Source organism: Mastigoproctus giganteus, chromosome 10 (assembly GCF_048544385.1).
Source record: "Mastigoproctus giganteus isolate SK-2022 chromosome 10, ASM4854438v1, whole genome shotgun sequence".
NCBI lineage: Eukaryota > Metazoa > Arthropoda > Arachnida > Uropygi > Thelyphonidae > Mastigoproctus > Mastigoproctus giganteus.
Genome location: NC_143584.1, coordinates 29,781,801 through 29,797,847, shown reverse-complemented (window position 1 = coordinate 29,797,847; position 16,047 = coordinate 29,781,801). Strand labels below are relative to the sequence as shown.

The 16,047-nt window shown below is 37.3% G+C and overlaps 1 protein-coding gene across 2 annotated transcripts in view; it reads left to right on the top strand.

Annotated features, from left to right (window-relative positions):
- The first annotated feature begins 2,676 nt into the window (after nt 1–2,676).
- Nucleotides 2,677–16,047, top strand: part of LOC150078922 (uncharacterized protein KIAA1143 homolog) — a 147,777-nt gene continuing 134,406 nt past the window's right edge. For both annotated transcript variants that reach the window (XM_090382210.1, XM_090382209.1), the window contains exons 1-2: nt 2,677–2,756; nt 12,074–12,181. In XM_090382210.1, the coding sequence (XP_090238336.1) occupies nt 12,077–12,181 (105 nt within the window). In that variant the 5' untranslated portion in view covers nt 2,677–2,756; nt 12,074–12,076. The remainder of the gene's footprint in view (nt 2,757–12,073; nt 12,182–16,047) is intronic.

Sequence of the window (16,047 nt, the reverse complement as noted above, 5' to 3'; positions counted from 1 at the left end):
TTCATATTATGTAGGTGGTCATAATTTTTTGCTCATCGGTATATAGATAACTGGTTCACAAGCAGAGTAACTAGAAATAATTATGATTTTGTAAAAAAATTACAGACTACCAAACTTTTATGCTAACGTAAGTTGACAGATGTACATTAACAAACTTTGAAACAATATTTCCTTCCCAAATAAAATAGATAGAAAAAAAAAAAAAAAAAATCAAATTATTATATTAGGGTCTCCCGTAAATGATTACATATACCGATTTATGTGTAATGTCTGTAAATTGCGTGTGTTCTGTGGTCGATTTGCCTGTTTTTGCTGGACGAAAAACCTTGCTATCTATGCCCAAGACCGACTAACTCAGCCACGGAGTGAAAAAAGCTCATTAAAGTTCCTCACGTCATCGACGGGATTCGAACTCGGGCCTTTTCCAACCGGTGTGGGGAGGACGGTGACGATACTACTGTGCTATCCACGCAGACAAGATAGATAGACACTTCGATTTTGTTGTGCATGACTACACTGCTAGACAAAATTTACAGGACAAAATGTTTTTCATGAATATTTTATAGTGAACAGTGTCGCCGAAGACGAATATTTTATACAACAGGCATCCTGGCATTCAAATTCCGAGTATCCAATATAAATCGATTTAACACCTTACAGAACCACACATTATGCAAATTAGCATTAGTTGAGGCATATGATGCAAGAAAGCAAGCTTATACAGCGTCAGCCAAAAAAAAAAAAAAAAAAAAAAATCTCTTTCCTTCCCATTTAACCCATCCAGCCACTCCAAACGTTTGTCTAGTTCAGCCTATACGAACAAGGATTGCGACCACATCACTTCGTTCCCATTTTTTTGGTTTGCTCAATAGGACAGCCTCATTTCCAGTACTCAGGATGGCAAGTCATCGTCGTTCAGATGATTCATCGAGATGGCGGGCCGTTGGACAACTTAAAGCTGGAAAATCGCAGGCAGAGGTGGCACGTTGGCTTGATATGTTACGCAGTGTCGTCTCGGAACCATGGAAGCAATTTCAGGAGAGATGAACCAATACAAGAAGAGTTGGGCAAGGAAGAGTTGTTTTTTTCCAGGAAATCAAGTATATCGACCATTTTTTTTTTTTTTTCAGGCCACCCGAATAATTAGATTCATCTGCCGTGTGTCCAATGTCTGTTAATTGCGTGTGTTCATGGTCGATTTGTCTGTTTTGCTGGAGGAAAACCCCAGTTTCTCGCGGCGGGGGAGGACTTTGCTATCTACGCCTGAGACCGACTAGCTCAGCCACGGAGGGAAAAAAGCCCATTAAAGTTCTTCACGTCGTCGACGGGATTCGAAACGCGCCTTTTCTACCCGGTTTGGGGAGGACAGTCACGATACCACTGTGCTACCGCGCAGACTAGCATATCGACAAGAGAACCTACGCAATTTATGAACATAATGCATTTGGGCTTATAATTTCGGTTTTTAGTGACCCTAATATAATATTTTTGATTACTGCCACCGATCATAATTTTTTTTCAAACTCGCTTTGCTAAGTACAGTATTGTGTTAGTAATATTAATAGAGGCATGTGATGCAAGCGTATGAGCTCATGTAGCATCAGCCAAAAAATAAAAAAAATAATAAAAAAATTCGCACAACCATTCCCTCTAAAAGTTTGTCCAGTTCCTCCTTGAATTTATTTAAGCTATCAACTTCCACAACAAGATGGAAGTCTGTTCCAGTAATGAACTACCCGCTGGCTAAAGGCAAATTTCCGCACATCTATTCTACAACTACTTTTCCTGAATTTGAATTTATGCCCCCTTAGGTTCATAATCTGAGCAAGTGGAAGAACCCATCAGAATTCAGCGTGCTCAACCCATTCAAGGTCTTATACCATGTATTCAAGGTATAAGACCTAGTCTCCAGCTGCTGTTATTTGCAGAACTTAAGCCTCTCTTGGTAAGAGGATCTCATCATTCCCCTCTCCAATCTTGTTGCCCTTCTCTGTACACGCTCAAGCAAATCTACATCCTTCCTAAAATGAGGCATACAGATCTGTACGCAGTACTCAGAGCGTGGCCTGACCATTGCTTTAAACAAAGGGATAATCACCTCCTTTTCCCTGCAAACAATATTCCTGTATATCATTGACAAAACCCTGCTCTTGCAGCCTATATGCATTGCTCAGAAAACTTCATATCTGACTGCACAATTACTCCCAGGTCTTTTTTATTTTGTACCACCCTAAGTGTTGTACCACACATTTGGTACGTTCGTCTGAGGTTACTTCTACCCATATGCAGTACTTTGCATTTGTGAATGTTAAACTTCAGCTAGTAGAACTTTTAGAACACTTGTATACGCATAGTCTTCAAACCACTGAATATTTCCTGTCAGAGAGCTAAAATATTAGGAATAAATTTTTTTTAAGCATTACTTCGTTTCTAATGATTTTTAAGGAATGTTTGGAACCGTGCTCTAACTTATAGAATAAGGTCCGGAACATTCATATGGGAGTAGGCAAAACAAAATTACGGTATAAACAACGCTTATACCGTAATTTTGACTCTGGTATCTAAGAAAAGAATCTTTTCGAACACGGTTTTCAAGTTAAAAATCGGCGGGAACACCTAGTATAGACTGATGTTAAATTGTTTTTTACCCAAGGGTTAGAGCGCCCTCTTTGGCATAAAAGGATAAAATCGTGCATGTGGCTTTCATTGAATTGTGATCATAGTGCATTTGGTGTTTTGCTTCGACTTGTTGGCAGGTAAGAATCAACGTGGTGGACGGCGTATTGCATGTTGAATGACTATTAGCTTTTATTTTTGTCATTAGCTGCAGGTTACCAATACGGTTATTCATTCGCGTGTGTGTTGGTGTAACTTGGAAGGTGTGTTAGTGGTTCCCATTTTAATTCGCAAAATTAACTTTGGCCTTATATTAGTAGTGGCATACGAGATGAGTCTCTATGTGACTGGTAGCTTCCAACAATGTAAATATGTGTTCTTGCATTAGTTTATTATCATCGAAAAGAAATTAGCTAAATACTTACTGCATATATTAACGGAGGAGAAGAGAATGATTAGATTAATATGTGATGAGTTCATTACTGTGATGTAAACAGCCTGTAATAGCTGGAAGCGTGGGAGGATGAATGAAAGCTTTCTGTGGGACGGTTTGTGCGCGTTCTTCTTGACGCAGTCACATGTAAAAGGTGGTAGCTGTTACAGTTAGGTTAAACCGGAACGTATTTTCTCTTGGTAAGAGAAGTACTGCATGGAATAGATCGGAGGACACGAACTCAGTTGCGGTTCGTTACACGTATCAGTAATGTCGCAAGTAGCGGTCCGAGATAGGGGTTAAGGGGGCTACACCCCCCCTCCTCCGTGATAAAAAAAAAAAAATTGCTACATTTAATAAGTATCTCCATATTCAATGTTATTAGGAAAAAAATACAAAAACTTTATGATAATTATATGTAGTACTTGTACCGATTTCTAATTTTAAATCCAATTTAAGACCATAAACACTAGAAGGAAGCAGATGAATCACATTAGTCCACTTGGTGTCATTGCTATAACTGTTGATGTTCCTGCTCAGGTTGCTGACAAACTAAATACAGTGAAACCTCTATACGTGATTACCTTTACAAAAGACCAATATTTATTAGAATGGTTTTAAATAAGTGTCCTGTGTATTAAACTAGGGATCATAGATCCACCCTCAGTTCTAAATATTATTAGATGCAGAAGCCTGGTGGGCTGAGAACCAGGATGCATGACAATCTGCTCCAGACTATGGCCAACAGTTTAATATGTCTTAACATGTTTCCATCCAACACAGTTGGTCTCTACAATGTGCTCACCACAGATCCTACAAATTTTGGAAAGAGAACAGCTACAGGAAAGACTCTCAAGAACACCTACCAGTTCATTGAGATATAGCACAGCAACCACTGCCAACGTTGGACAACAGCAAAGTAACTGTGATGATCAGTTTATCATAAAGTGGCATCCTCCTGCCAAACTTCCAGTAGACATGCTGCAGCACATCTTGCTTCTTTGAAAGAAATGAAATAAATGTATGTGTAAATACGTTTATAATTGGACTAACCTGGTGTTAGTCATAAGTACCCGTAAATAATTATAAATGTTTTCATCTGTCAATTGTAACCTTTACCTGAATATGTAAGCACATCATCTTTTGTCAAAATAGAAATGTTACATCAGACTTCCTCTGTTAATTAATATCTTGAATTCAGATATGAATGTCACTGAGATGGATGCATTTTAATTTTGTGTCGTGACCTCCTGGCTGTGAAGGGGCAAAACTGTTATAGTTAAATAAACAAATAATAATAATCTTCAAACATAGACTTGATGGTAGAAAAAAAGCGAAATGAAAATTTAAAATTTTGAAATGAGAGTGAAAGTTAGTTTATTACAAACACGGTTGGCAGAAAAATATAAACTTTTCTGCCAACAGAAGTGTGATATAATGCAAATTCAAAAATTTTACAAGAAAAAAAATATTAAAAGTGGATTCAGAATGCAAATAAAAATATTCAGTGAGAAATATATTAACCATATCAAGAAATTAATGAGTTAACACTTGCCTGGTTTGGCGTGGTGCTTGTGATAGGTGAATTCCTGTGCAATCCAGTACTACAAGAAAAAGCTTTGAATTTTGCAAGTGCTTTAAAAAAAAAGACATTTTTTGCTAGCAGTGGATAGCTTAGTAAATTTTGTAACAGAAATAACATTGCTTTGACTACTGCTTGGTGAAAGTGCATCTGTAAATGAAAATGATGTGCAACAGTAAATTTTGCATTTCCCATATTTAGCATTAGTAGAGGCATATGATGCAAGAAAGCACTTATACAGCATCAGCCAAAAAAAAAAAAAAAAAAAAACCCCCTTCCTATTCATTTGCTCCAAAAGCCTGTCCACTTCCTTGAATTTATTTAAGCTATCAACTTGCACAATAACAGATGGAAGTCTGTTCCAGCAATCAACTATCCGCTGGCTAAAGGCAAATTTCCACACATCTATTCGACAACTGTCTTTCCTCAATTTCAGTTTATGCCCCCTCGGGTTTGTAATCTGAGCAAGAGGAAGAATCTCATCAGCATTGAGCCTGCTCAATCCATTCAAGGCCTATACACCTCAATCAGATCACCTTGCAATTTGCAGAACTTAAGCCTTTCTTCATAAGAGCACCCCCATTGTTCCCCTCACCAGTCTTGTTGCCCTTTTCTAGCAACTCTACAACCTTCCTAAAATGAGGCTTCCAGACCAGTATGCAGTATTCAAGGTATGGCTTGACCATTGCCTTATACAATGGGGATAATTGCCTCCTTATCCCTGCTAGCAAAATTCCTGTATGTCATTGACAGATCCCCATGACCTGTTCTGGCAGCATGTCTGCACTGCTCAGAAAACTATATAATTGGCTGCACAATTACTCCCAATAACAAATATGAACCCAAAGACATTTTTAACGTGATGAAACTGGCCTCTTTTATCATGCTTTACCAAGTAAATCATTAGTGTTTAAAGGTTCTAATTTTTTTTTTGATTATAAAAAAAAAAAGTGACAATTTTACTGTGTGTAAATTGTTTGGGACATAAAGAAAAACTTGATAATTAATAGTGCACTGAGACCAAGGTGTTTTAAAAACATGAATATAGCATCCATGAATTGATATGCCAATAAAAAAGCATGGATGACAAGTGTTATTTTTTTTGAATGGCTTCATAATTTGGACAAAAAATACGAAGATCTTATTATTATTGGATAATGCTCCATGTCATCCCAAAAATTTTGAATTTAAGTAATATCAATTTATTATTTCTTCCTGCTAATACATTGTGTTTGTCAACCACTGGACCAAGGTATCATTCAGTCATTTAAATTGTTCTACTGCTGATGTATTTTAACTACATTAGTAGCAAATATTGACATGACATGAAATGTTGAAGAATTAGTTTAAAAAAAAATTTCACTAGCAGATGTTGAATACATAAAATTGGCCAGGAATAGGGTTAGTGAAAATACTATACAAAAGTATTTCAGTAATTTTTTATTATTATTTTATTTATTAAACCAGATGGTTTAATAAATGGCCCCAGCCAGCTTTTCTGCAGTCCCGCCACCTGTTTACAATACTATACAGTTTCAGACATATCTGTGTACCTAAGCACGAGTCATACTATACTCACATAGTTGTGGAATACAATTCTGAATCATAAATACTTACAGAACTTGCCGTCCAGCTGCTATTCAGATGTAAGTCAAAGATTCACATTTCAATGCACAAGGAGATGCAACATGGAACACTGAGATAGTGGTAATTCATCCCTTAGAGTATTCTGATTATGAGAGAACACACAGATATGATGTTCCAGTAGGACTGAGAATAGAAGCTCACTGCATCACGAGGAGGCACAGGATAAGAGTGATCATGCACCACAAGGATGACCATTGAGTAGTTTGGAAGTAGCTCACCAGTAGGATATGCAGCAGAGACACAGAGGCAGCAACTGTGGATCATCTAGGGAAATTCATGTCATACACACCACTAGGAGATGCATAGCCATGATGGCTATTCTACTCTCATTAGCTTTAACTTACGTCAGTCAGGCGGAGAGCTCCTATATGTGTTACACAATTGGTTAATATTGACCAGTGCATGCAAGAGAAGATCTGACTTCATGCAAGACATGAAGTCAGATATTTAGCCTACATGTCCTTGGATAGCAAAGCCTGTAATACAACCAGATACATTGCTACATTGAGAGTCATTAATCACCATTTCCATAGTAGTACAGTTATGTGGATATGCCATAGTACTTATATGATTGCTGCTCCAACTCTAATAGCACATGCCATCTATTAAAAATCTGGACAGAGAATTCCTGAAAGGCTCTGAAAGTGTCCTTATTGGCTATAATCTGTTCCTCACATCCAGGTTCCAAGGCTGGCAAAGTTGAAACGTTCTCCACAGTCGTAACTGAGGTCCTCATATTCTTGATTCACTTATAGTATGTGTTCCTTTGCTTCCGTACTTCCGCAAATTCTAATGTGGATTAACTGTGATACCAACATGAAGGTTGATGTAAGAACTGATTTTATAGAAGTACAAAAGAAATTGTCAACTTGGACAGCAGATAAATGTAAACATCAATATAGAATTTTAAGAAGATTCAATCACATGAAAATTGGGAAGAACTTTATGATTCTGCTTGGAACATTGACAACAATGACAATTTATGTGAAAATATGAATACAAATAATGAATAGGATGTTGAAGAAATTAAAATTCCGATAGAAGAAAGTTTAAATACTGTTTTAGGACTTAAAATTTATCTTGAAATTTATGTGATAGTAAAATGTTACAGTTCAGTGTTCTCCCCAGAAAAATTTGCCAACCGGGTGGCATTATGAAGTAGCCGGGCGGGGAAGTGTAATACTTTGCAATATTATAAAATTTTCTGTCACATTTATAAATAAAATTTTATTTATAAATGTGACTTAAACGATCCAGAGCAAAAATCAATTGCATAATTTAACACTATATGCTCCTGTCGCATTGACCTCGATTGCATAGTATGTTCGAATTAATATTGATCGGTTATAGTGAGCAGTTATCATACGGTACCGCGAGAATTGCTTAAATTTTAGCCTGGTGGTCAGTTAAATTCACAAGGCGGTGTGCGCCCATTCGATAGGTCTTGGGGAGAACACTGCAATTATTAAATGATTTTAGAAAAGGAAATACAAAAAAAAATCATCCAGACAAACTGTTATATGAATATTTCAAAAAATAAAAATATATATTTTATATTATTTGTTTAATTTTAAGATTAAACAAAGAGTAATGCAAAAAAATTTATGGTTTCAAATAAAATGTTTTAAAAGTATGGCTTATTTCTGTTGCCATATTAAAAATGTTTGTTATATCATGATATATCTAACTTTATATATTTCTGCAAAGCAACCACCTCCTATAAAAAACAAAAATATGTGAAACTGAAGGTGGTTGTATTAGAGGTTTCACTGTAGGTATTTTGCATCTACATTCACACGTGAGGATTTCTTTAGGGAAATGGATGCCAAAAGTTATTAAGCTCTAACAGGGAGCCAAATGATTTTGTAATAAATAGAAGAAAATGAAAGAAAGATTTTTGTAGTTAAATATAAAAAAGGCACTTGGGATCGTGGGTCTATCCAGTTATATTAAAGTAGCAACGAAGGAGGTAAACAAACCCTTAGCCATAATTATGCAAGCATCTTTGGATTTAGGGGAGGTCCCTGTGGACTAGAGATGTGCAAATATATCTCCAGTTCATAAAGAGAGATCAAACGGTGACATGAGTAATTACAGGCCTCTTAGCTGAACTTCTGGTTCAACGAAAATAATGGAGTCACTGGTTAAAGAAGTGATGCAAGACCATCTAGACAGGAGTGCAGTTATACTTCAGTCACAGCATGGGTTTATTAAGGGGAGATCTTCTCTAACCAATTTGATTGGTGATTGTGATGCAGTGACAAACTGGATGTAAAAAATAAATTTGATATCATATACTTGGATTTTATTAAAGCTTTTGATACTGTTACACATAAGACTGCTGTCTTCTTCTTTGGTCCTTAGCTGGTGGCTGGAGGAAGCAGTTGGCCACGCAACCAGTACACTGCTGTAGGTGCCGCAGGGTTTCAGACTTGCTCTGTGATGTTCTTCCATGCTGTATGATCCATGGCGTCAGTCCTGGCCTGATTAAGGTAGAGACGTCGGCTCTTCAGGTCATTTTCCACTTGCTTGGCCCACGTTTTCCTAGGTGCAGTCCGTTGAATGCTCCATTGGGTGGGTAGTTGTCTCCAAAGGAGCGTGGATGGTATTCTATTCATGCCCATTCTACATACTGGCCAAACCATCTAAGCCTTCGCTTCTGGATTTGGTCGGCGATGGTTGGTTGCTGTTGGCATCTGGCGCGGATGGTATCATTAGTGATGCGGTCGCGAAGTGAGATGCCCAGGATCTGCCGCAGTCATCACATTTGGAATACCTCAAGTCTGTTTAAATCTAGCTTGAGACAAATCCATGTTTCCGATACGTAAAGGAGAATGGGCAGGATCAAAGTCCGGAAGAGTCGGGTTTTAGTCTTTGAGGAAATGTTGGTCCTGCTGTACAAATTAGATCAGTGGCATTAAGGCCAAGTTATTGCTATGGATAAAGGGATGGTTGAGTGGGAGAAGACAGTTGTTAATCGACACTGCTCTTCATGGATTAATGTTATTAGTGCAGTCTCCCTCAGGATTCACTGCTGGCCCGTTGTTTTCTGTATTGATGGAGGTATCAGGCTTAATCAGGCTTGGATCAGGCTTAATTCTAAGTTTGCAGATGATACAAAGGTTGGCAGGGTGGTTAATGACAGTAATCAGGATATGCTACTGCAACAAGGTCTAGAAATATTAGGCAGATGGACTGAAAAATGACAACTTAGGTTTAACATTGACAAGTGCAAGGTCTGCATATGGGTAATCCCAGATTAATATATCAACTGTGTGGTACTATACTCAGGATAGTAGAAAGTGAAAAGGACTTGGGGGGGGGGGGGCAATTGTGCAGTCAGATAAGTTCTCTGAGCAGTGTGACATGCCAGGATAGCTCATGCAGTTTTGTTAATGATACATAGGAATTTTGCTAGCAGGAATAAGGAGCTGATTATCCCATTTCATAAGGCCATGTCTTGAGTACTGTATACAGGTATGGGGCCTCATTTTAGGAAGGATGTAGAGGTCTTTAGGTTTCATTTTAGGAAGGACATAGAGCTGCTGGAATGGGTACAGAGAAGGGCAATGAGACTGGTGAGGGGAACAAAGGGGCGTTCTTACCCAGAAAGCCTCCAGTTCTGCAAATTGCAGCATCTGGAGACTAGGCACTTGTGAGGTGATCTGGTTGAAGTGTTTAAGGCTTTGAATGGCATTTAGTAAAAATAGTGCTGATGAGATTCTTCCTCTTGCTTAGACAATGTACATGAGGGGACATAAATTAAAATTGAGGAAGGATGATTGCAGAATAGATATGTGGAATAGATATCAATCACCATTTGCCTTCAGCAAATGGTGATTGATTCCTGGAAAAAATTCCATCCATTCTTGTGGAAGAAGAGTTGAATAAATTCAAGTAAGAACGAGATGCTATTGGTCAGGACTGATGGGTGAAATTAAATTTTTTTTTTTTTTTTTTTTTTGGCTGATGGATGGCATATAATCTTAAGCAATCCACAGCTTTGGGTTGGCTGGGGTAATGTTCATGGGCACAGTTATACACATTGTGAGATCAAGTTGGTATGCTGTCAGAAAATATGTTACGGGAGGAGGAGGAACTTTTATAGGCTTTTTTTCACTCCATGGCTCAGTTAATTGGTCTCAATGGCATGGATAGCATAGTTTCCCTCCTCCGGAACTCTGGATTCTTGCCCAGCAAAACAGGGAAATCTACCAACGAACACATGCAATTTATGTACATAATACATGTGGGCAAAGATATCTCCTGATGACCCTACTACGACAGTTTTGTTAACTTTTGATTTTTATCTGGCTTCAGGAAGCAAGAAATACATGCACACATAATTTATAACCAGCTGGGACAGAAAGTTCTTGCCTTTACCCCCAGAGTGACAAATCATCCTAGATGGTTTGTCACCCTGCCAGTCCCAAGCTTGGATAAGGAGTGGTATTATGCTATGGCCTAGCAAGCCATTAATGAAAAGAAAATTGCTACAGAGACAGGAATGGTGTTACAAACCCTGTTAATGGACAGAATAACTTTATTTTTAATTTTTCTGAACAAATAACAAATATGAGAAGTTGGTATGTAAGATCCTTTAGGAGACAAAAACAGCAGATAAAAATTTCAGACATTGGAACTAAATGATACAATGTAGACAGGACAGGGAGAAATAGAAAACCAGGAAAAAAACAATCTTGTACTCAGGACAAAAAGATAATAAGCATCAAGGAGTTACATTAATGTTAAATAAAATAGCAGAACAATCACTTGTTGACAAGGCTAGTCTGCATCAACGTTATTTTTTTCTTCTTGTTGTCAGGTTTGGGTCCCTATTGATGTTCACTTTTCATTTATCAGTGGAGTGTGGTTTTGCATATGTCCATCCTGGGAGTGTAGTTTTGATCTGCTTTTGTGTAGATTAACTGCATTGTTTCTTGTCCATTATATTATATCCTGTATCCTCTGGAAAGCATCATTCCTAGTAGCATGGTGGCCAGAAACAACACACACTCTGCACAAAATAGTACTGCACTCATTTTTGACCTTTCTTTAGAGCTCTGTATCATCAGAGTACCACTGCAAAGTTGAACCAACATTCTAGTGCCCCTCTATGTAAGGTACGACACATCCTGCAGTTCAAGTGTGTAGATATATAGGGATCCGTTTGCCTTCCTGAAAATTTTTATTGTGATGCTGCTACATCTGTATCAGCATTACAACAAAAATTAATGACAAGCATCTTCACTGTTCATATCTTGGAGTTGATATTAAATGCTATTGTGTTAGTATTCTATACATTTTTGTATAGGTTAGTAATATTGATGTAGAAATGATTTATACTAATTTTAGTTTGACTGATGAACCATTTAACCCCGGGGGCTCACATCTGTTGAGTATGGGCTTGGCACAACCAGGGTCCTGAGCTGATATCATCATTCTTCTCTTTCTTGGTGATTCCCTTCTAATTTTGACACTCACACACTCTCTCTCTCTCTCTCTCTCTCTCTCTCTCTCTCAAACTGTTTTTTTTTTTTTTTTTTTTCTCTCTCTCCTGGTGCAGCATAAGCCTCAGGCTTCCTTGCATCATATGGATATTAATAAAAATAATAATTAACTCTTCCATATTATTTCCATTATAAACTGTATTGTCATACACTTTGCAAATAATTTTTTTATTATTGTTTTTATTAATTATGATGAAATTATTCTGTTAAAGTGGACAGAATTTGTCATTTAAGTATATCCTGTTTTTGTATTGATATTTTTTTAATATATAATATGATCGGTAGAAAATGGCCAAGAGAAATATATCTTATACAAAGCCACCTGAACCATCTTTTTTGAGAAAAATAAAAGAGGAAGTTGGTTATCAAGAAGGCCCAGATGTTAACACAAAGGTAATGTTTAGTGAAATTTTTTAAGCACCAGACTAATACCAAGTTTGTGTACAGTATGGGGCTTTTGAAGCACCATACTAATACTAAGTTTGTGTATCATTTATTATAAATTTGTTTAGTGATATAATAAACTTAATAATATATTAGTATTAAGAGTGTTAAATTACCTTTAATTTGTTAAATAAATAAATTTCTGCTACTTGTCACTTCATAACCTCTAATCCTTTACTAAACCTGCAAAGCTTTATTTAAAACCTCTTTTTATTAATAGATACATCATACCTTCAGCTTTCTTCCATACAGATTCATTTGAAAAAGTTGTTTATAAATAGCTATTAGAAGTGAAACCCCTCCCTCCCTAAGATGAAAACCAAACTGAGTGGTTTCCAACACTCAGTTTGGTTTTCATCTCAGGCAGAATGGGTAGGAGGCATTCATCCTACAGGAAGTAGTTATTCTTTGTTGTCATGGAAATAGGAAATATGTTAACATAAAGATAAGTGGAATTAGATCAGGATATAAATGCCTGGTGCAAAAGTTAATGATATTGTAGGAGTTATCTTTTAAAGGCAAAAAAAAAAGGTGATGCTGTTTTACTTTTAAGTACATTGCTATTAAACATAAGCAATTTTACACTTTACTTTGCAGATATAAGATAATATTGAGAAACCCCCCAGTTAGGGCTTAATTTTAAAATGTCTAGAAATTTTCGAAGGCTTGCACTAAGATAGTTGATAACAAGAGCCGTGTCAATCAGTTGGTCCTTGAAAGGTTGAATGGATTTAAATTTTTCGCAGCATAGCCTGCATTTGTTAAGAGATGCAACAGTTTTATATGAAATAAACATAAATAGAATGTTTCATGATGCTGTTGAGGCAAATGTTAGATGATAGCCATAAGCAGAGGTGGAATTGATTCTTGCATTGCTTCAATGAGCATGCAGTAATCTGGAAGGTGAGGTACGGGGTATTATAAGGTCTGCTGTGGATCCATATGGTAGAAGCAGTTATGCAGACTGTGTTAGAGTTATGCTACATTTATGTTGGAACAAATGGTCTGCTGCCATTTTGGCATGTTTTTACCTGGAGTGTTGGAAAAAAAAGTTATGAGTGTTTATGGTGGGACTAGCCAGCAGCTGGCTTGCCAGCCTGCTCTGAGGACAGTTAACAACTAACTGGATTAGTAGTGCATGTGCAAACCATTGCCAGCATGCCTTGTAGGCATTTTTTTTTAATGAAAACCTAAACATGAGCGGTATCAGAACCTATAGTACTTAGTACCATGCATGGGTTGAAGGAAGGTTGAGATGAAAGAAGATACTTGTTGACATTAGACTAGATTTTATGTAGATTGTAATTTTCAGGAAATATGTATGAAGGAAGGTTGTTCCAGAAAACATAAGTTGAATGAATAAATGAGGAATAAAAATAAGTAGGTTCTGTGAGATTGAAGTTGGACAGTAAAAGGTTTTGAATGGTTGCAGCACCTTCGGACTGCTTTGGAAGAGATAGCAGGAATTATAGAGCAGCAATTCAGAAGAACAGTGTACGTGGAAGTATCTGTAGAAAAGGCATGCAGCAGAAACTGAATGTCTATGAGACAGAGTGGAGAGAGACTGTTAGATATGAGTTGCTGATTAACCCAAATGCTCTCCTTTGAATAGAATCTAGAAGCTTGAGAGAGCTTCTGGGGGGCACCACACAAACAGTATTCCATGGTAGGGTGTGTTTGAGATTTCTGCAGAGCGAATAGCTCTGCAGAAATCTCAAACAGCACTGTTTTGAAGAAAAATAACACTGAGAGTGAAAGAGAAAACCCAGTTTTTTAGATGCAGAGGAAGCAATATTTGTAATGTGCTTATGCCAAGAGAGATTAGAAATCAGGGTAATTCCCAATAGAGATATGACCTTGCCTAGAAATCAGAGTGCCATCGAAGATAAGTATAGGAGCAGAAGAATCCTTTTTGTGAGATATAAGAGGACTGAGTTTTAGAAGGATTGTAATCAACTAAGTTATCTTTGCACCCACTGGAGAATTATCTGGAGATTAGCATTTAAGGAATTGGTAGTGGATATTGGAGAAGTTGAAGCTGTTTGTGCAGGGCAAGGTTTCTCAAACTGGAAGGTGGAATGCCATGTGCTATCATCAGCAAAACTATGGATAGGATTTTTGGTTAATGGAAGAGTGAAAGAAAGAACTGAACCATGGGGAACACCAGCATTAGTGGAGAAGTTAGAAGACCGCCAACTACCGTCACTTACAGTGAGCAATCGGAGAGAAAACTGGATACTCAGTTACAAAAAACATTGGCAAACCATAAGATAGAAGCTTATTTAGAAGTCCTTTATGCCAAACACAATCAAAAGCCTTCGAAATGTCGAGCAACTGCTTGAGTTTCACCAAACATTTCTGTTGAATTTGTTCATAGATGGGTAACTGAAGCCAGAATATCACCAATGGATTGACATTGACTGAATCCATATTGGTGATCATTGATCAGATGGAAGATTTCTAGATAGTTTGAGATGGCAGTTAATTGATTTCTCCATTACTTTAGAAAATGGAGATTTTCAATTCTCCATTTTCAATTCTCATTCAATAATTACTAATTTCGGCTACTTAGAAAGAGTAGAAGTGCCATGAGACAATAGTAATAGCACTAATAATAATAGACATGTGATGCAAGAAAGCAAGTGTATGAGCTTATGTAGCATCAGCCAAAAAAAAAAAAAAATTCACACAACCATCCCTCTAAATGTTTGTCCAGTTCCTCCTTGAATTTATTTAAGCTATCAACTTCCACAATGACAGATGGAAGTTTGTTCCAGAAATTAACCACCTACTGGCTAAAGGCAAATTTCTGCACATCTATTCTTCTTCAATTTGAATTTGTCCCCTTAGGTTCGTAATCTGAGCAAGTGGAAGAATCCCATCAGAATTCAGCATGCTGAACCCATTGAAGGCCTTGTACACCTCAGTCAGATCACCTCGCAGGTGCCTAGTCTCCAGCTGCTACAATTTGCAGAACTTAAGCGTCCCTTGGTAAGAGGGTTCCTTCATTCCCCTCACCAACCTTGTTGCCCTTCTCTGTACACTCAAGCAAATCTACATCCTTCTTAAAACGAGGCCTCCAGACCTGTACGCAGTACTCAAGATGTGGCCTGACCATTGTCTTATACAAAGGGATAATCACCTCCTTTTTTCCGCTAGCAAAATTCCTGTATATCGTTGACAAAACCCCATGACCTTCTCTTGCAGCTTGTCTGCATTGCTCAGGAAACCTCATATCTGACTGCACAATTACTCCCAAGTCTTTTTCACTTTCTACCACTCTAAGTGTAGTACCACACAGTTGGTACATTCCTCTGGGGTTACTTCTACCCATATGCAGTACTTTGCATTTGTCAATGTTAAACTTCAGTTGCCACTTCTCAGCCCATCTGCCCAAATTTTCTAGATCCTGTTGCAGTAGCACACTGCCATTATAGGAACTCCCTGACTTAAGTAATATTTGACTTGTGGAAATTAGACTTTTTTTCTGGTGGGTGCAAACTGGAAAAAACCGTGGAAACGTGTTTTGCATCCCATAGGAATAAATGGAGGTATTGTGAAAATATCGTAATGTGAACCCAATAGCACTGGGTTGTTTTTTTTTTTTTTTTTTTTCCTTTGTAATTCTTTCTAAGTCCTTGGAAGTTAAATTTCACTATATTACTAAGCTATTTATCTCTCTAAAAGGTCATATTCATAATGGAAATTGCACTCTCCTTTCATTGTTATATGTTCCCGTTATAAGAATCAATTTTGAACGCCTTTGTGATATTTTTCTAAAGCACGTTTCTGGAGGTCATGACCAAAAAACAATA